Here is a 19812-nt window from a genome sequence, read left to right as displayed (position 1 = left end):
TCGTCAATGTCGTCTCGTAAAAATACTTTACGTCTATTTAACACCTACTGTAACAACAACCTTGGTCCGGGCAAAGAATCAACCCTGCCACAGCCAGACCAAGAACGCAACACGCACACACTCTCACTCTCTCTCGCTCAACTAGAAGCAGAGGGCGCAGATCGGAACAGCGCTCCAAGCATGGCTGAGGTTGCGCTGTTGGCGGCGGCAGATGGGCGTGCAGCGGCGGATTGCTGATGTTGCAGCTCTTGGAGAATCGCATCCACACGAAGAAGCGGATTGTCAGGCACGTCGGCGCCGACATTCCAGATGTAGTCGTCTGGCTCGCCGTACTTGAGCACAAAGGGCCACAGCTTGGCATCGTATGTCGCGACGCTGGGGTATGGAGGCAGAATGTCGACGGGCTCGGTGAAGGACTGTGGCGCCTCGAAAATCTCGGCGTGCATGCGGTTGACAATTTCGCGATCCACCCACTTGCCCACTTGGATGATGAGAAACTTGGTGTCGGGCCAGATGCGATGCAGCACCTCAATGATGGCACCGGAGCCCACCGTCGTCCACAGTCGGCGCGGAGGTTGCTCGACAAGCGCAACTGGGCGCACGGCTTGCAGCTGACTGGTGAGCACACGGACAAACTCTTCGCAATTCAGGCCAAAGGGCAGCAGTTCAACAGCGCTAGGGTTGCGCAACTCGCGCTGCCGCGCAAGTACAAACTGCTCGGCCTTCTCCTGGACGCGCTTGAGCGCGTGGAAGGGGCGCGGGATTGTGTGGATGACGCCGCCCAATGCCTGAGCCAAGCGCGAGAGTGGGTGCAGAACTGTGCCGTCGTCGTACTCGGCCACAAAGATGTGGGCCGTCTTCCGCAGCAACAGCGCCGACAGTGCGAGGGCAACCTGCGCGTAGCCAAAGGCTGGTCCGGCATAGACAAACTCGCTTGCCGTGCGCCGCGAGAGCATATCGACCAGTGCCCGCTGCTTTGTGCCGCCCAATAGCAAGTCGTCACGAATGACGTTGACTGAAAACGCAGGTCGGTTGTGTGGGCGGGCGGTGAACGACTCCACCGCAATGATTGGATTCAAGTTGAGAGCGAGCAGCTGCTGTCGTCGGACGGTATCGAGTGTGAATTCGCTGTATCACAGTCAATAGGATGGGTTTGTCAGTGCAGGTAATCCCAAAAATCAACAAAGTCGGGAGTGTGGTTGTTCATATGCACGATCAAAAATCACTTACGCTGGCCCTGCTCGGTGGTGCTGCTTTTTTCGGCGTCCCTTGCGTTTGCTCGGGGATGCTACTGGTGATGATCGCGACGGCTTTGACAATGCCGTTCCGACAGAAGGAGCTGCTTCTTGTTGGTGTCGTTGCTGTTGTTGCTGTTGTTGCTGTTGTGGATGCTGAGCGTCTTCTTGGTCGTCATTTTGATCTGCAATCTCGTCGTCGTCGTCGTCGCCCTCGACATCGGCATCGTCTTGCGCAAAAAACCACTTCATACGAGCAGCAGATGCCAGATCCGTCTGGTCAGCTCCGACTTGCTTTGGGAGGTTTTCCTCGAGCGCGTCCAGCGAGAATGTCCCTTTGAGCGTTGAACCGAGCGGAGCACTTGCGATTGCAGCTGCAGTGGATGTCGATGCAGACAGTGTACTTGCGCCAAACAGCTTGAATGCGACAGATGCATTGAATCCCGACGCTCCTGGCTCGTGCGCATGGGTCTGACTACTAGTGGTAGCAGTGACTGGAAACGATGACACGGCTGAAGTGGATGCAGTGGTGGTGGATTGCGGATGCCCAGCGGCGCCTGGCGTTGACTGGCCTTGGATTGCACTCGTACTAGCGTCAGTGGTTGTACTACTCGCAATCATGGTCGTAGCAGCAGCGGCAGCAGCAGCAGCAGCAGCAGCGGTGGCTGGCAGTGGCTGATCGGCAGTCCAAACGCCATGCGGGAGAGGAGTGCGAGCCGTGGCGCCGTTCGCCAGCCCAGCCTCAATCCCGGCAGATCTATCACGATGGTGCTGATGGTCGTGGTGACCAGATTGGTGATGATGGGCCGGTGCAGCAGCAGCAGCAGCAGCAGCAGCAGCAGCAGCAGATGTAGAATCGAACTCGCGCAGAAGGTCGTCCGGCTTCAGCAAGAACAAGCCCGGCGCTGCGAGCGATTCCTCATCCATTCAACCCAACAGAAGAAACAAAAGAAAGAGAGAGAGAGAAGAGGATGAGAGAGAAGAAACAGAAGAAAGAGAGAGGGAGAGAAGAGGATGAGAGAGAAGAGAGAGATGAGGATGAGAGAGAGAAGCGAGAGCGAGGATCCAAGAAAGGGAAGAAAGTCTGAGAATCGAAGGATAAATAAAGTAAAAAATGATGACTGACAAAAGCTCAGACAAAAGATCAGTTCTTTTGTTTTTGTTTCGCTTCAAATGGCTTCTCCTGCTTCGTCGTCTTCCTCTGCTGCTCCCGCTCCTGAGGCTGTCCCTCCACAACAGAAGGATCAGCAGCAGCGTAGTAGCCTCAGCAGCCTCACGGGCCTCAGTCTGAGCGAGACAATGCTCTACGCGTCGTTCGGCATCACAGGAGGCAAGCTGATGATGGACTGACGGTACAATTGCTGAAGGATGGACATTTGACATTGGACTAACATTGGCAATTGTGCACAGTCGTCATGGCGGGGCAGCTCGTGTACGCCTACCGCCGCCGCCGCATCGCAGAGCAGACGCTGACACGAGCAGTCGAGCTCTACAACCGCCGCGCCACGGAGCTCGCTGTAGCACGTAAGATCATGTCGGAGCGCTTCCTCGTGTGAATGACGACGAACGCATGCTGCCACCACTCAGAGGGCAAAAAGGCGGCCGACTCGAGACTTACCTCTCATGCTGAACCAATGTGCTTTGGTGCTTTTGGTTTTTGGGGTTTGGCTTGGTAGATGCAAGGCAGGCAGAGGCGGGTCATACTGCAGATGCAGCGGGCGATTTCGCGCAATTCCCAAGTGTACAGCTGCCCGACCAGCACTCTGCGCCCTCACCAATAGCATCCAATGTATCAACAGGATCTGTATCATCATCATCATCATCATCATCGAGCGAAAAGCTGCGGTGACAAGCTCATTTGGTGGCTATTACAAGTCGTAATACAGAATTACTAATACAGTACAAGCGGGAAATGCTCGCTCAGATACCCGCATGAACGAACAATGCTGGTCGCTTTTAAAGGTCACTTACTTGGTTGGTTTGTACCGTATGGTGCATTGGGACAAAGAGGATGGTTGGTGTGACGGGGTGTGTTGATTGCATCGAGTTGCGAATCGTGCTCGCTAGATCCGTGCACAACCGAGTGCGATGGCGGATAATCGTCACTCGATGAGTGCGTCAGAAGCATGGCATGATGGTCGCACAGAGCATATTAATTGGACTTGTATCAGTCAGATGAAACCTTTGCCGACTGAAACGGGCTTCAAACCAAACTCGTTGTGATTCTGAGCAGTCTGAGCATCTTTGAGCAAGCTACATGCATTGCCGTCACTCTATTGACATTCACATTGCGGCGCAATCTCCATAGAACGACATTGGTTCGGTTGTAGTCCGTTCACGCGACTTTACAGCGAAAATGCGCGTCCAAGCATTTCAACATGAGAAATAGCTGACCATTTCCCTTCTTGTCTATTTTATATCGTCTTGCTGCATTTGCGCTCGCTCAGACTTCATTTCCACGATAACATGGCTGCGTCGTCTGAGATTCCGAGCGCCGTGCTGGACGCCCTGCCGCTGCTCACTGTTGGTCAGCGCGTACTCCTCCCCGGTGCGCTCATGCAGGTCTTTATATCACGCCCAGCCGGCGTGCGTCTCGTGACAGACCGCCTGTGGCGCAGCGACGGCGCTCAAAGCGTCTTTGTCGGCGTTCTGCCAGTCGCCATTGCAGATGCCACAGCCACCGCCGCCGCGCTCGGGTCCGATCGCGATCCTCAAGCTTCTCAAACAGCAAGCATCCATCAGAAGGAGAACGGCGCTCCTCGCGATGCTGATGCTGATGCTGAGCGCCAGAGTCAACGGCAGCCGTCGGCGAATTCAGCTTCCGTGTCATCACTTCCGACGCGGATGCCGCGGACAGCGCACGACCACGACCACGACCAGCACCCACCGAAGGGAGACAAGCCTACTGCTGCTGGTTCTGCTGGTTCTGCTGCTGGTGGGTCTGGCGGTGCCACGCGCGGTGGATCGGACGACGACGCGAGTCGCCCAATCGCCAAGTTCAAGGCGCCGAACGCAGACCCTGCAACGCTGACCGTGCCTGCCATCCCGGCAGTGCCGAAACTCGAGATCAGTGCGACGCCAGACGCGGCGTTTGCGCCACTGTCGCAGCTTGTTGGCGAGGTTGGGACGATCGGACGCGTGGTGCGGCTCGCTCGAATCAAGGTTGGGAGCAAAATGGTCTACAATCTGCTGCTCGAAGGCCAGTGTCGCTTTGGCGTTGTGGCAGTCAGAATGGACCCGTTCATGGTGGCGCAAGCGTGTCAGCTGGAGCTGGTCTTTACCCCGAGTAAGACGGGTCCCCCCTCCCCACTCCATCCTGCCCAAAAGTAACAAAAGTATATTGCACTCGAACTCACCACAACTTCTGATTTGTTTGTACCAGGCCAGGGTGCGCTTCCTCCGCCGACGCCGGGTGTAGAAGCCATGCTATACGACTCTATTCGCCAGCTTCTCAAGTTGCTCGCGTCCCGCGCGCCAACACTGGCAGGCTTTGACAGGATTGTGGACCAAGTGCCCCTGGCGCGTATCGTTGATTTGCTGATGGCAAACATGGACTTGTCGTTCGTCGACCGTGTCTCCACGTTGCGGGAGTTGAATGTTCCACTGCGCTTTGAGCGCGCTCTTGCGCTAATCCAGCGGCAGGTCTCGGTATGGTTTTGTTTGTGGTTTTTTTTTTATTATTATTGTTTTTTCTCTTGTTTTTTTTTTTTTTTTGCTTTTGCTGACGACAACTGGTCCCCTTTTTTTGGATGTCTCCAGAGACTGCAAACTGCCCTTGAAGTGCCAGCACCGCGCGGCTCATTGGTTGGCCAGCTCGTCAAAATGGCGAGGAATGCCAAGGATGGAAAAACCGACGACGAAGGCAACAACTCGTCATCCACCCCGCCTTCGATCGGAGATGCTAACAAGGACCAAGATGACGCCGATGTGGAAGCTCTCGAAACTCGCATTAAGGCGCTCAATCTGCCCGAGGAAGTAGCGCCTGTGGTGATGCGCGAGTTGGCCAAGCTCAAGCGTTTGCATCCCCAATCCTCGGAGCGTCAAGTGTACTTTTCGTATCTGGAAGTGATTGCAGACTTGCCATGGAACACGTTGACGGAAGACGTCCTCGACTTGCAAAAGGCGCAAGCTGATTTGGACCACGATCACCATGGTCTTGCCAAAGTGAAGAAGCGTATTCTTGAGTGTCTTGCGGTGCGCAAACTTCGCAACGACATGAAGGGGCCGATTATATGCCTTGTGGGACCCCCTGGCGTTGGCAAGGTTTGTTTGAACGAGGGGTACTCTTGTGGCAGGTTTTTGGCTTTGGTTTTTTGTTTTTCGTTTGAGCACAAACGCTCACACAAGGTGGCTCTGGATTTGGCCGCTTGCGACTCCATGCTTTGTCTCCTTTCCCTTGGTCTGTTGTGCTTGATTGTGCTTGATTTTGCAGACAAGCCTCGGCAGATCGATCGCCTCCACTCTGGGTCGCAAATTCCAACGCATCGCACTCGGTGGCATGCACGACGAGGCTGAAATTCGCGGCCACCGATTAACCTATGTCGGCGCAATGCCCGGCCGTGTCATGCAGGCCATTCGAAGGTCTGGATCCAAAAATCCCGTCCTTTTGCTGGACGAGATTGACAAGCTAGGAAAGGATGTTCGAGGCGACCCCGCGTCTGCATTACTCGAGGTTTTAGATCCCGAACAAAACTGCCAATTCTCCGATCAGTAAGAGGTCTATTTGTTGTGGATTTGTTGTGGATTTGTTGTGGATTTGTTGTTTAATGCCATTTGTCTCACGGTTTCCGCACTTACCCGCCCCCCCCGCCAGCTACCTTCACGTCCCGTTCGACCTGAGCAAGGCTCTGTTTATCTGCACCGCGAATCGCATGTCCAGCATTCCTGCACCACTGCTGGACAGGATGGAGGTCATCGAGCTTCCAGGCTACACTCTTGACGAGAAGGCCCACATTGCAACCCGCCACCTCATTCCAAAGCAGCTCAAAGAGCATGGGTTGGTTCCTCAGAATCTCGATATTCCCTCGTGAGTTTCTCTGCGCGTTGATTGAGATTTTTTTTGGGGGGGGTTGTTTTTGTTTTTGTTTTTGACTCGTTGTCGCTTGTTGTTTCTAACTGGCCAATCGTTCTCCCTCAGAGATATTGTCCAGACAATCATTCAGCGATACACGCGAGAGGCTGGCGTGCGCAACTTGGAACGTGAGATTGCGGCCGTGTGCCGCGCGACAGCTGTGCGGATTGTGCAAGCGAGCACGACCGCTCCAGCCAGCGTTGGCTCTCATCCAGCAAGTCCCACCGATTCTGTGCAGCCTCTAGTTGTGGACGATGCCCTTCTCGAGGATGTGTTGGGTGTAAGTTGCGCATGCAGGGGGCAGCATGCAGGGGGCATTCTCCGAGTTTTGTGCTGCATAGAGTCTGATTCCTCCTATCTTTTGCACAGGCACCCAAGTTCGACGACGAAATTCACGAGCGAGTTTCAGTTCCCGGTGTCGCTACAGGCCTTGTGTGGACGGCCAATGGAGGCGGCATTCTGTTTGTTGAGGCAACATCCATGGGCGGGAAAGGCAGGCTCACTCTCACAGGACAGCTCGGCGACGTTATCAAGGAGAGCGCACAAATCGCATTGACATGGCTCAAGGCGCACGCGACTGCCCTGCCTCCCAACTCTCCGGCAGTTTTCCCAACCTCAGCTCAGCCTGGCACTGCGGTTGTGCGCAATCTCCTCGAAAACACTGATATTCACGTGCACTTCCCCGCGGGCGCCATTCCTAAGGACGGGCCGTCCGCCGGCATCACTCTGGTGACGGTGATGGTGTCTCTCATGAGCGGCAAAGTGGTGCGGGCCGACACGGCCATGACGGGCGAAGTCACGCTGTCAGGTCTTGTACTGCCTGTTGGTGGCATCAAGGAGAAGGTGATTGCCGCCCATCGCGCGGGCATCAAGCGGGTCATTCTCCCGCACCGCAACAGCAAAGACCTCGCCGAGATTCCGGCCACGGTGAAGAGCTCGCTGGACATTGTCCTGGTCAAGACAGTGCAAGAAGTGCTGGACGCCGCCTTCGACGGAGGCTCACCCCTCGTTGGGGTGTTTTCCTCCCGGTTGTAATTCCATGTTCTTGCTAAGGGGCTCGGGTGTTGCTTCTACGAGTGCTTTGTTGTGAATAGTTACAAAGGGTTTTTTGTTTTGGCGTTTCGGCTGCATTCCAAGCTTTCTGTACGTGTGAATCCCGGCCAAACCCCATGGTCAAAGTCATTACATGTATCATAACCCCTCTCTCAGGCAATTCCATCCTTGTTTTTCTCAGTTCTTTTGTCTCAGTTCTTTTTTTTTTTTTTCTTTTTCTTTTTTTTTTTTTTTTTAACAAGCTTGATTCAATGGTGTCGCAGATTGAGCGTTGGGCGCTCTTCCTGGTTGCCATTCCGCTCTCGCTGTTCTGGGGCAGCCTTACGCTGCTGAGTGTCGTGTATGACGCCGTCCGCAGCCGCGGCAAGGCCTTCCGCTCTGTCGCCCGTCCGACCCGTAAATGCACACGTTTTAGCATTGAAACACCACCACCTCACTCAAACCCGCCTCTGTCGCTCTGTCGCTCTGTGGCGCGGGCGGTTTGAAGCAGTCGAGTCGAGTCTCAGGAGCACTTGTGGCTTTTGGACTGTCTCCGTTGATGGTCGATCGCCGTGTGCTTCACTCATTGGATTGACATTGCGCTGCGAAAATCTCCGATTCAAACAAATCAAAAAAAATCACAGTCCGACAAGCTCGCGCGCTTGTTTGGTTGGTCGGCCTTCTGTTTCCAGTTGCATTGCATTTGAATGGGTGGATGTGGGCTGTTCTGGGAGGAAAGAGCCCTCGTCGTCGTGCAAGAGGGGAGTCGCGGGGGGGGAAGTGATTTGGATTTTGCCACTTTGGCGACGCGGTCAATTCGCCTTCGACTGCTCATGAACAACTCCTCGCCTTTCGCTCTGGAACAACACTGCCATCGCTTGCAAGATTGTGAAGACGCGCGTGTGCCTCAAAAAGGATGGCGGAAAGCCGGGGAAGAAACGTTAAGCGAAAAAAAGTGGCACTCACTGAAACTGTCTGATTCATTCAACTCATCCAGAGCCGGCTTTGCTCAGCGATCCGCTGTGGGGAACGCACCATTTCGCTACTCTGTCAACGGGAGTCAAGCTGCACTATGTCCAGAAAGGCGACGGTGCGCCGCTCATTCTCCTGCACGGCTTTCCCGAAGTAAGATTGGAAAGTGCTCCGAGTCGCTGCTTTGGCAAATCCACTCTCACCTCTCTGCTCGGACTGATAGTTTTGGTACTCGTGGCGCAACCAGCTCGTCTCGTTGAGCAGCACCTTCAAGGTGATTGCGGTGGACATGCGCGGTTATGGCGACTCTGACAAGCCGAATGGTGTCCGAAACTACTCGATGGACAAGATTGTTGCCGACATTGTCGAGCTTGTTCATGTTCTCGGCTACAAGAAGGTTACGCTGGCTGCACATGACTGGGTACTGACAATCTTCAGATGTTGATTTCGGGGCGAGGGTTGTATTTTTATTGTTGTTGCTGTTGTTGTTGTTGTTGTTGTTGTTGTTTTGTATGCTGCACTCACATGGTTGTTCTACATTCTTTCGCAAACTCTGTTGCTTCAAGGGCGGTATGATTGCCTGGTAAGACAAGGGGGTTTCTTGCCTGCTTCTCCTCTCGTTGAAAGACTCATGCTCCTCTCACATTCTGACATTGGAACAATTGTCATTTCGTAGGGCACTCGCCATGTCCAATCCCGAAGTATTGGAGCGCCTGGTGATTCTGAATTGCCCTCATCCGGTGGTTTTCCGCGAGCAAGGCCCAAAGAATCCTGCTCAGCTGCTCAAGTCTTGGGTAATTGAGAGAAACCAGATAGGCAACTGTTGGTGCCCGCACACGAATTTCTCACACAACTGATTTGGTCCCCATGTATGCGCAGTACATCTTCATGTTCCAGCTGCCATTCCTTCCCGAAATTGTCGCGCACATGTACGACCAACGCCAGATCTACGCCGCTTTCTGCGGCAGGAAGATGGGCTGCGTGCGCAAGGGTGCGTACAGCCCTGAGGATCTCGATTGCTACAAGTACATGCTGGCTCGTCCGTACGCCACCACGGCTGCCATCAACTACTACCGCAACCTCTTCATCCCGTGGATTCCCCAGGTGCCGACGCGTCGCATTGATGTGCCCACGCTCATCATCTGGGGCGACCGCGATCAGGCACTCGAGTCCTCGCTTGCAGATCATGCAGCCAAGCACGTCACCAACGTCACTGTCCGCCATCTCGCAAATGCTAGCCATTGGGTTCAACACGACGAGCCCGAGCGTGTGAACACGTTTATTCGAGAGTTTGCCACCACTGGTCAAGTGTCTTCCTGAAAGTTCAAGTCAGCAGAAAGTCATCAACTGATGACCTGTGTTTGTTGGTTTGTTTGTTTGTTTGTTTATTTGTTTGTTTGTTTGTTTGTTTGTTTGTTTGTTTGTTTGTTAGTTTGTTTGTTTGTTTGTTTGCCAATGGCCTGACACTGTGATGCGCGTGAACATGAATGTGACCAAAACATCAGGTGTTGTCGTTTAGAGAGGGTGCTTCTAATTCCGAACAAAACCTATTTCGCTGACGCTTCGATATCCGCCCCTTGTTTCAATAGTAATACATACTATATGGTTTAGTGATACTATGGTTAGACGGAGGGGTCGATCGCACGTGCCGGGTCGGCAGGACGGCGATCGTCAGTTTGGCTCGTTTTGCTGGACATGCATTACGCGTGTTCGGAATTAAAAGCATTTCGCTAGTAGACGCGCCCATACTCATCTGAGCGGCCCCTCGCCCTACTGGGCATGTGACATCAACCTAGACTCTCCGACTGGTAGCAAAGAGAGGGCATGGAACATCGCCGGGGTGGCTGCAGGCCCGTTGAACAACAAAATGGCCGGAACAGCCCGAAACTGCATCTCGAGCAGACGCGGTCCTAGCAGCCTCCTTTTGCGCGGAAAGTGATACATGCAACATGTTTGTTTATTCTATGAACAGGCGGGGGCGATGGTTGCACTGCAGGAGCAAAGTCAACGCGTTGACAAGTTCAGCAGTCGCGACGGCGCGTGCCCAGCCTGAATCGACGTTTCGAGCCCCGCTCGTTGTGAAATGCAATCGCATAGATCGTCTTCTTGATTGGGCATGATCGCGGGCTGGACGCACATGCAAAAATTTTCCACGATGGGTCGGGCTCGACTGAGCGCCCCGTCGCTGCCGCTCTGTGTGTCACTGCGCCGCACGTGAACGACTCTATGATCATCAGAGTCCCACATACTCCCATCTGTATCATTATCGGCGCCGGACATGGCGCAGGAGCTGTCCAGGGCTGCGGTGCTGTTCAGTGCGCTTTGCCTCCCACAGGACCAGCGCTCACTGTCTGCACCGACACTCGTAGAACAGCTCTGTCGCCCGCCTACTTTCCTCCATCAATAAAAGAAGACTGGTTTTACTATAATTTCAAGCAAGGGAGTGGATTAGAGGCTTCTGCATTGACTAGTGGCCCAAAAACACTCTTGTTCGGAATTAAAATCAGGGGCGTAATGGTGGCCCAGTCAAAAAATTCTGTTCGGAATTAGAGACGCCTCTCTATGCAAACAGCTTGATCACATCAGCACAAATGTCGTAAAAGGTGAGAATGGAAGGGAAATCCACCCATTCATCGTCTTGGTGCAAACCTCCGCCAATCGGTTTGAACATGACTAGAAAGCAGAACGCAAAATCAAGGTGAGTGGCAACGAAGAATCCAACCAGGCTCGTGGCAAGCAGTGGAGAACAAATCAATCCAATCGCTCACCAACTGGAAAATCGGCCCAATGACCATCCGAAGTGCCGTGGCCACGAGAATACTCGACATCATGATGAACATGATCCTCCATCACCTTCTTGGTGGCAATCATGCACGGCAGCTCCGGAGGACAGAGCAGCATTGGTTGTTCGAATACAACCTCGGCGCGAATTTTTGAGGCATTGGGGCTGGAGGCAAGCGCGCCAAACACGACAGTCTTCAGCGTGTCCAGTGTCCATGTCTCAGTGAAGCGCATGTCAATCTTGGCAGATGCTGATCCAGGCACCTGGTTGATCACTTGGCCGCCTTGAATGATGGTTGGAACGCATGTCGAGTGCCATTGCGGGCCAACGTTGTCAAAGACGGGCTTGCCATCGTGCTGGATGCTACCGACTCGACCAATCTCGTCGATAAGCGTCAGCACTGCGTTGTCGCCGTTCCAAGGGTAAGCGCTGTGAGCCGACTTGCCGGACGCGGTCAGCTCGATGCGAAAAACGCCCTTCTCGTGCGTTACGAGCTTGAAATTGTCGCCACCGTCAGGGCACAGGCACATGTCGCACGAGATGTGCGGTCCCTCGGCGTCCGCAAAGGCAAACTTGGCGCCGTCGATGCCACCGATCTCTTCGTCAGTCACGACTGCGGACGACAACCACAAACAAACAAACAAACAAAAAAAAAAAAAAAGATTGTGCGTTCGACATTGAATTGAATGTGATACAGAATCTGATTTAAGCGATCGTGCACTCCATCATATGGAACGAGTCGCTTGCACATCAGATTGTCGCGAAAGGATGGTAGCGTTGCAGAAATCTTTCGCGCCCTCGGCCAACAAAATCGCTCAAAGCAAGCACAAAATAAAAGCTACCGCATACCAAGCATGGCCAGATCGAGATTTGCAGGATTGAGTGACTTGAGCAGATGCATGAGTGCAGCAACGGGACCCTTCATGTCGCTGACACCACGGCCGCGAATAACGCCAGTTGGCTCGCCTGAGTGGTGTTTTTTTTTTTTTTTTTTTCAGAGTGTATGATCATGTCAAGCAAACAACAATATGAGTGATCGGACGTGCGTGTGTGAGATTCAGAGTTTACCACACACAGTCGGCTCAGAATTGCAACATCTGTCACCTTCAATGCCATACGTCGCCATTGGGACGACATCGACGTGGCCCAGGATGAGCACCTTGCTGAACGGCTTGGCGCCAGAGCCCGACGCAGGCCACGGCTTGGACGAAATGTACAGCATTGGGGAGGCGCTGGGGCTCTTGGCGATGGGCGTCAGGTGCCAGGCAGTTCCTGCCCAACGAGAACCAAGTGAGTGAAGCGGGCGGTCGCTCTCCCAGTCAGCAATGGCAGGGACCCCGCCCCCCATCTGCATCACTACCAGCAAAGTACTCTTGGATGAAGCTCAGGCAGACGCGGCACTGGGCAACGTCGCGCGACGCCGATGGGATGTCAACCAGCGCCTTGGTCAGCGCAAAGACCTCCAGCAGTCGCGCATCTGACATGATAGCGGATGATCAGGGACACAATAACAAGAATGAAAAAGAGAACCATGCTGAAATGGAACGCTTGAGAATCAATGTCAGATCAGGACGATAGGTTGTCAAAAAAAAAAAATCGAGAAATCAAAGAGGCTAGGTTTTTTTTTTTTTTTTTTTGATTTTTTTTTCAATTTCTTACAGTGATTGCATCTGGGTTAATTTTGCGTGAACCCTCGCTCAGGTGCAGCCCATGTGTGGAGAGAGGAGCAACCGAACGAGAAGGTGTTGGAGATGTTGACTGGCACAGAACGAGAGTTCCAGGTCGATCCTCACTCGGGGAACAAAAAGAAAAAAACGTTGCCCTCCATTTCTCGCTGCATGTCAGCATCACAACATGGCAACCTGTGTAATAAGATACTATGTAAACCTTTGTATCGATTTATCGAGAAAAAGGGTCGAAATGTCGTGATCACACTTGACTCGCTGACATTTGTCCGATTTTTAGTTGCTGGTTTTTAATTTTCTGTTTTGGTCCTCAAAAACACGCCAACGTCGTGCTATTCGTTGACAACACACCTCGATGGCTTTAAATTCATGTCATCAATCAATATTTTAACCGAGACGCGTTCTCGTGAGTTGGTGAGAGCGTGAGGTGGCGTCGACTTCGTGCGAAACCGAAAGTGCTGAGTCGAGTGGACGTCGCATAGTAATCCACCAGCCAAGGAGGAGAGCACGCAAAGAATCATATTTATGAATTGGATTGAGGTGTGTCATGGCGCGGGGTACTTGGCTGTTCACTCTACAGGCTATCAAAATGACCCAATTGTGTGTGTGTGTGTTTTTTTTTTAATTGGTTGTGCCCTTTTTCCAAATCGCGATGATGGATCATGGTTTCGAGAATCCGATGCAATACTACAATACAGCTCGAGTGTCTTGCCTCGCGCGATTGAGAACAAGGCTTCGGAAGTGCGCAACAGCATGAGTCGGGTGAATGGTTGTGTGATCGAAGCGAGCTCGGTACCGCAACGTCCAGAGTGACCATCTGGCCAGGTGGAACAAGATGGTGAGGTATGCGCAGGAGTGGTCGTGCTTCTTGTCCACAATGAGTAGTTCGTATCGGTCTGTGCACCAAGGTCCGAGCAGCTTCGTTTTGGGCTTTGTGTCGTTTTTTGTTTTTGTTTTCCCTCTCCTTCATGTTTCAAGTCGGCGTCCGTACTTGTCATCCTCGTCTATGCCATTGTTGTGTTGTTGTGTTTTTCAGTCTTCTTGATGTTAGTCATTGTTCGTTGTTGTGGCGGCGCTTTTTTTTTTCTTTGTTTGCGTCGCTGCCGCACTTTTCGTGCGTTTGACACCGCCTGGAGTCTGCACTCTGCGTTTGAGAGAAAATTTGTGAAAGCACAACCAATGAGACTGACTGAAACAACCGCGTTGTTCCGATAGATCGAAAGTCAACAATGCTGTCGTATCAAAATATGAGCGCGAGACAGCGCGAGTTGTACGACAAAGTCAAGAAGGCCAGTAAATCTCTCGAGTAAGAAAAAGCCGATATTGGACAGAAATTGTGACAACATGTGTATTGATGAAATAGAGGACAGACAACAGTGCCAGCGTATTGGCGATGCCGGAGCACAAGCGGTTGCTGAGGGACTCAAAGGCAACCCGAACGTGGAGAAACTCAAGTGAGTCATCTTGCTTCGAGTGAGGAGTGTGAGTGGGCGGCTTCGGCAGAGGACATTAAGAGTGGCTCACTATTGGAGGGGACGGACAGTCTGGGCTGGAATCAGATTGGTGATGCTGGAGCGCGGGCGATTGCTGAGACGCTCAAACTCAATATGACGGTAACTGAACTCTGGTAGGTCGTCTATCTCCCGATGGCTAGTGCATGTGAGTGGGCGATCTAGTAGAGGGCATTACGAGTGCTCAGTGGTAAATGGGACGGACAGTCTGAACGACAATCAAATTGGCGAAGATGGTGCGCGGGCGATTGCTGAGACACTCAAAGTGAACACGACGCTGACTAAAATCAAGTAAGTCGTCTCACATTGACTAGTGCATGTGAGTGGGTGGTTTCAGCATAGGCATTCAGAGTGCTCAGTGGTGAATGGGACGGACAAGTCTGATTGAGAATCAGATTGGTGATGCTGGGGCACAAGCGATTGCTGAGACGCTCAAAGTGAACACGACAGTGGCGCACCTCGGGTAAGGCAACTCGCTTCCATTGATGCGTGTGAGTGGGTGATGTCAGCAGAGGACATTTAGAGTGCTCACTGATGGACGGACAGCCTATGGCAGAATCAGATTGGCAATGCTGGTGCCCAGGCACTTTCTGCGGCACTCAAAGTGAACAAGACAATGACCGACCTCGAGTAAGGGGTGTCACTTTCACTCAACAGGGTGAATTCAGAGTGCTCATTGATGGAGGGGATGTACAGTCTGAAGGGGAATCAGGTTGGCGATGCTGGAGCACAGGCGATTGCTGAAACGCTCAGAGTCAACACAACAGTCACTTACCTCAGGTAAGTCATCTCACTTTGATGTGAGTCAGCAGAGGTGCTCAGAATGCGTACTCATGGCTGAACAGTTTGCACAATAATAAGCTTGGCGATGCTGGAGCGACGGCGATTGCTGAGATGCTCCAAGTGAACAAGATGCTGACTTCGCTCGAGTAAGGCAACTCACTTTAACTGATGTTTGTAAATGAGCGATGTCAGCAGATGGTCTTCAGATTGCTTACTGATTGTGTGGACTAGTCTTACTGAGAATGAGATTGGTAATGCGGGAGCGCAGGCGATGGCTGAGGCACTCAGGGTGAACACGACGCTATCTCAGCTACAGTAAGCCGACTCACTCTAGCAATGCAAATACTGAGTGGGTGATTTCGGCAAATGGCATTCAGAGTGCGTATTAATGATGACGAGTACGGACAGCATGAGCCACAATCAGATTGACGATGCTGGAGCGAACGCAATTGCCGAGTCGCTCAAAGTGAACACGTCCTTGCGAACGCTCGGGTAAGTTCCATCACTTTTGCTGGCACTTGTCAGTGGGAATATTGTCAGCAAAAGGCTCATCGATGGAGCAATTTGACAGTTTGGACAAGATTGGCAACGCTGGAGCGCAGACAATGGCTGAAGTACTCCAAATGAACACGACGCTGACTCATCTCAGGTAAGGCATATCATAGTTTCTGATGCATGTGATTGGGTAGCAGAGGTATTCAAAGTGCTCATTGAATGGAACGGACCGACAGTCTGGGTCTAATTGGCGACCCAGAAGCACAGGCCATTGCTGAGGCACTCAAAGTGAACACGGCCTTGACTGGTCTCAGGTAATCCAATTCACTTTGACTGACGCGTGCGAGTGGGAATTGTAGCAGAGGGCATTCAAATGCTCACTGATGGAGAGGAATGGACAGTCTGTGTTGCAATCAGATTGGTGACGCTGGAGCGAAGACGATTGCTGACGCACTCAAGGTGAACACGATATTGTTACGTCTCTGGTATGTCATCTCTCTTCAACGATGCTTGTGTATGTGCGATCCAGCAAACGAATTCAGAGTGCTCACGAATGGAGAGAATTCACAGGCTCAAGCAGAATCAGATCGGCAATGCTGGAGCGCAGGCAATCGCTGAAGCACTCAAGGTCAACACGAGGCTGACATATCTTGGGTAAAGCATCTCACTTTACTGATGCTTGTGAGTGGATGATTCAGCAGGGGGCATTTCAATGCGTACTGATGGATGTACAGTCTGAGTGAGAATGAGATTGGCAATGCGGGAGCGCAGGCGCTTGCTGAGGCTCTCAAAGTGAACACGAGGTTGACTTGGATCGAGTAAGACAGCTATCCCTCACAGTTCCACTTGAGCTAACTGATGGATGGAACGCACAGTTTGGAAGACAATCAGATTGGCGATGTTGGAGCCCAGGCGATTGCCGAAGCGTTCAAGGTGGACCCGAAGCCGAGGCTTACAACGTATGGTGTCGTGCACTTTAACTTTGCCAGGGTCATCCATATCACTCACTTGCATTGCTCAACAGTCTGGAGCGGAATTGCATTAGCAATGCTTGTTCTCAAGCAATCAGTTCACACAGGGGCCATGATGAACGGAGGCCTTAGTAAGTTGTCCTTGCCAACTGAAGCCATTGAAGCTCACGCGAGCTGCTTCCAACCAATGAAGTGTGCCTTCCGATTGCTCATTTATGGTGCTTGTTCATTGCGCAGCATTTACAACCAGGTTAACCCTCTTGCATTCTCCTTATTTCCACGCGTAGCAACCGCTGACGACCTTCAGACCGTGTTTTGCTTGCTGACCAGCGGACTGGAGCTGAAAGATCAGTCCACAGTTCTGCCAGCATTACCAGCCGAGATTGCCGACATCATTATGGACGAAGCGCAACACTGGCAAGGCGTCCAGCATACCAAACGAAACTGGTGCGATGACCGTCCTCTCAAAGTCACAATGCCTCAAAGCATCCATGGAAATTCGACCCGTGTAAAAACAATTCAAGTGGTTCGGGACACGGGGAAACTTTACCACCGCATCGGTGACAACGTCTTTGACTTGATTGTTCGAGATGAGCAAGGTGCTGTTCAGTACAACTGTGCTGTTAAAGCGACTTTTGTCGATTCTACGCTCGTATCCGCGACGCTCTGGCCAGCGAGCACTCCTATCATCAGGCAAATCCGCGTGGGTTGGGAAGTTCAGGTTCAACCCAGCAAGTCTGCCCGAGATGTGCTGTTTGAATCGCTCGTTGTTAGATGTATGTAGAGTACCTGTGTCATACTGTCAGGACCCGCAGGGTCTGGTCTGTGTTAAGATCCTGGACTGTGTAAGACCTTGGTAGGCAATGTTGTTGTAAAGTGTTTTTATTTCACTTTGCAGACCGAACCGCAATTCCAAAATGCATGCAAACAAACAATACAAAGACATCAACGCCGAGTCTTCTTAGCAAAGAACGACCCAGTCGGGACCGCAGAGCCTGCGGGTCCTGACAGGCTCAAAAGACCCGGGCAGCGACTATCAGAGCGAAGCGAGCTGCAGCGTACGCAAAGCACACAGAGTACGCTGCTCGCAAAGTGCCGGGCGTCAAGCCGAGCTTCAGACCCGCAGTCAGGCCACCAAAGTCCTCACTGCGCGCCAGCGCTGCGTACATCGTCGCTGGCGATGTGGAAGCGTTTGAAAGGTCGGAAGATCAGCGCCGTAGTTCTGCGCGGGTGCCCGTCAACTCCGTTGCCAACAGCTCCGGTCAAAGTGCTCCAGCAGATGGTTTGACGGAGACTACTGGCACACGGCGGCGCAGAGCTCTATCGCTTGATGCGGGCACCAACTCGTCCGAGGAGAGCTCACGCAAGCGCGCGCTCGTCTTGACGCCGCCTCGAAACATTGGTTCGATCACCTCTATCAAGACAACGCTGGTTTACCTGCCAATACTCGCCCCAGTCGATCTCGGCAACACGTGTTTGGCAACCGCGAGCCTGACAGTGATGATGGCGATTTGAGCGACACGGACAGTGTTAGGGATTGAGTTTGCCCTCCCAAAACCAACTGACCTCAAAAGGTACAATGTCAACTCGTCGAAGTTGACATGGGCAAATTGGTTAGATACCTAACAGACAGCGACGACGACAGCGAGCCTTTTGAGCCCGACCTGCGCGACCTGGACCGGTCCGATCGAACGTTTTTGAAAAGATGTGCCTCCCAACAACGTCCGTAGCGCAACTTTGCGCACACACGCCCCTCCTGTGCACAGGTTTGGGCGGTACTGCTGACCACAGCCTTTGCTTTGTTGTGTTGCCGAATAAACGCATGTCTTTGTGTCAGGTATCTGGATGCAACCTGCCACTTTGAATGATTTCTTGCATGTTTTCTCACCCCTGTCTTTCTTCCTGATTTTCTCCTGTCTTGCTCTGATTTGTCTTGCCTGATTTTCTGATTTGATGATGACAAATATGTTTGTCTGTCAGTCGTCAAAATTTGATCAACCTGATTCGATTTGGATTCTTTCTTGTCTTGTCTTTATTAAATCCCCAAAATCCCCAATTCCTTGTCCTGTCTTGCGCCAACACCTGAGTACCCTTCCCTGTCCAGTCCGGGATCCTAACACTTTGCAACCGTAATGTCGGGCCGTTGTGAGACTCCGATTCCCACGGGTTGGGGCTTAGAGCTATTGGCCAGGTAACGTCGATTGATTGATACAAAATGCGCAATGACAGCTATCCAAAAGCATCCAAATACACCAGAATATGCTAAATCCTCATTAACTACCACCGGCTAACCTCGCCGGCTGGACGGACGCAAACTCGGGTCCTGACAGCCGTGTTTGATCATAATCCTCCCTTCTCTGATCCCACAAAAAAAGTACATTTTAGATACTCGGTCCGGTGCGCGGCGGTGGGAGCAGGTCTGCATACCGCGTAGCAGCATGTTGGCAAGTTTCACAAGAAACGCTGCATTCGCGAGGTCTTTTTTTCTAGGTTCGTTGTTTTGCTTTCCCCTAGAGCGTGTTCTGGGCAGCTGCCAGAAGGACCAAACGATCCGATCCGCAACTCAAATTTTTTCAGGTGAAATTGTGTATTCAAGAATGATTCACAATCTCCAAAGCAAGACGCAGGAAGACTAATGAAAGAATAGTCCCCCTTTTTAAGCAAAGTTCAACGAAATGGGCTCGTATTTGAGTCTGGCCCTTCAGTACGCCCCCGATGCCGCGGCATCGTGAAGCTCAAGTTCAAAGACAAATTTGCCGGAAGCCGTTTCCTTGGCGCATGCGCCCCACATTTGCATCGCTTCTGTCCTCCTCAAAGTCAGGTCCTCGTAAGCTCTGTTGGAAACAAGTTTATCGAACATTGCGGTCGCTATTTCTGGTGTCGCGTCCAAACTGTCGAATTTCGCCAAGCACCGAAGTCGCCAAAAGGTCCAACGCGCCAAGTGGTAGAGGGTCGTCAGCAATCTGAAAGCAGGTCTGTTGCGTCGATATTCTCGTGGCAGTGTGGGGTTGTGGGCAGGTCCGAAGAGTGCATGGGCTGCCGAGGACGGCGTGCCAAGATCGTGTGCGACAACCATAACTTGCTCGACTCTAAGCCAGATGTGTTCAGCTACCGGGCATTCGTAAATCAGGTGGATCCAAGTCTCGGTGGGGCGAGCGTTTCCTCGTCGGCAGTGTGGACAAGCGTAGGTCGCTCTCTGCATCAAGGTCTCCTGCTTGGTTTTGCCCTTCTCGATGTCGGCTCTAAGCTGTTGCTCACCCGTCCACTCGGTTTGG

General features: G+C 52.3%; 4 protein-coding genes across 4 annotated transcripts; 2 read left to right on the top strand and 2 right to left on the bottom strand.

Annotated features, from left to right (window-relative positions):
- Positions 1-9: 9 nt before the first annotated feature.
- CAOG_07774 (hypothetical protein) lies at positions 10-2344 on the bottom strand. The gene is made up of 2 exons (XM_004342798.2): positions 1231-2344; positions 10-1128 (listed from the first exon to the last, which is right to left on the bottom strand). Exons 1-2 carry the CDS (start codon positions 2160-2162, stop codon positions 138-140), a joined length of 1923 nt encoding a protein of 640 aa, XP_004342847.1. The 5' UTR covers positions 2163-2344; the 3' UTR covers positions 10-137.
- Positions 2345-3647: 1303 nt separating this feature from the next.
- CAOG_07773 (ATP-dependent protease La) lies at positions 3648-7442 on the top strand. The gene is made up of 7 exons (XM_004342797.2): positions 3648-4521; positions 4618-4883; positions 4995-5498; positions 5668-5945; positions 6049-6261; positions 6373-6586; positions 6676-7442. The coding sequence occupies exons 1-7, from the start codon at positions 3702-3704 to the stop codon at positions 7339-7341; spliced, it is 2961 nt and encodes a 986-aa protein (XP_004342846.1). The 5' UTR covers positions 3648-3701; the 3' UTR covers positions 7342-7442.
- A 152-nt stretch (positions 7443-7594) lies between these two features.
- CAOG_07772 (alpha/beta hydrolase fold protein) lies at positions 7595-9726 on the top strand. The gene is made up of 6 exons (XM_004342796.2): positions 7595-7755; positions 8336-8463; positions 8534-8731; positions 8877-8893; positions 8987-9104; positions 9190-9726. Exons 1-6 carry the CDS (start codon positions 7611-7613, stop codon positions 9628-9630), a joined length of 1047 nt encoding a protein of 348 aa, XP_004342845.1. The 5' UTR covers positions 7595-7610; the 3' UTR covers positions 9631-9726.
- Positions 9727-10713: 987 nt separating this feature from the next.
- On the bottom strand, positions 10714-12601 carry CAOG_07771 (hypothetical protein). Its single transcript, XM_004342795.2, has 5 exons — positions 12453-12601; positions 12197-12364; positions 11942-12058; positions 11079-11705; positions 10714-10983 (listed from the first exon to the last, which is right to left on the bottom strand). The coding sequence occupies exons 1-5, from the start codon at positions 12574-12576 to the stop codon at positions 10871-10873; spliced, it is 1149 nt and encodes a 382-aa protein (XP_004342844.1). The 5' UTR covers positions 12577-12601; the 3' UTR covers positions 10714-10870.
- Between the last annotated feature and the right edge of the window lie 7211 nt (positions 12602-19812).

The sequence above is a fragment of the Capsaspora owczarzaki genome, assembly GCF_000151315.2.
Source record: "Capsaspora owczarzaki ATCC 30864 unplaced genomic scaffold supercont2.16, whole genome shotgun sequence".
NCBI lineage: Eukaryota > Filasterea > Ministeriida > Capsasporidae > Capsaspora > Capsaspora owczarzaki.
This window is presented reverse-complemented; position numbering and strand designations above follow the sequence as displayed.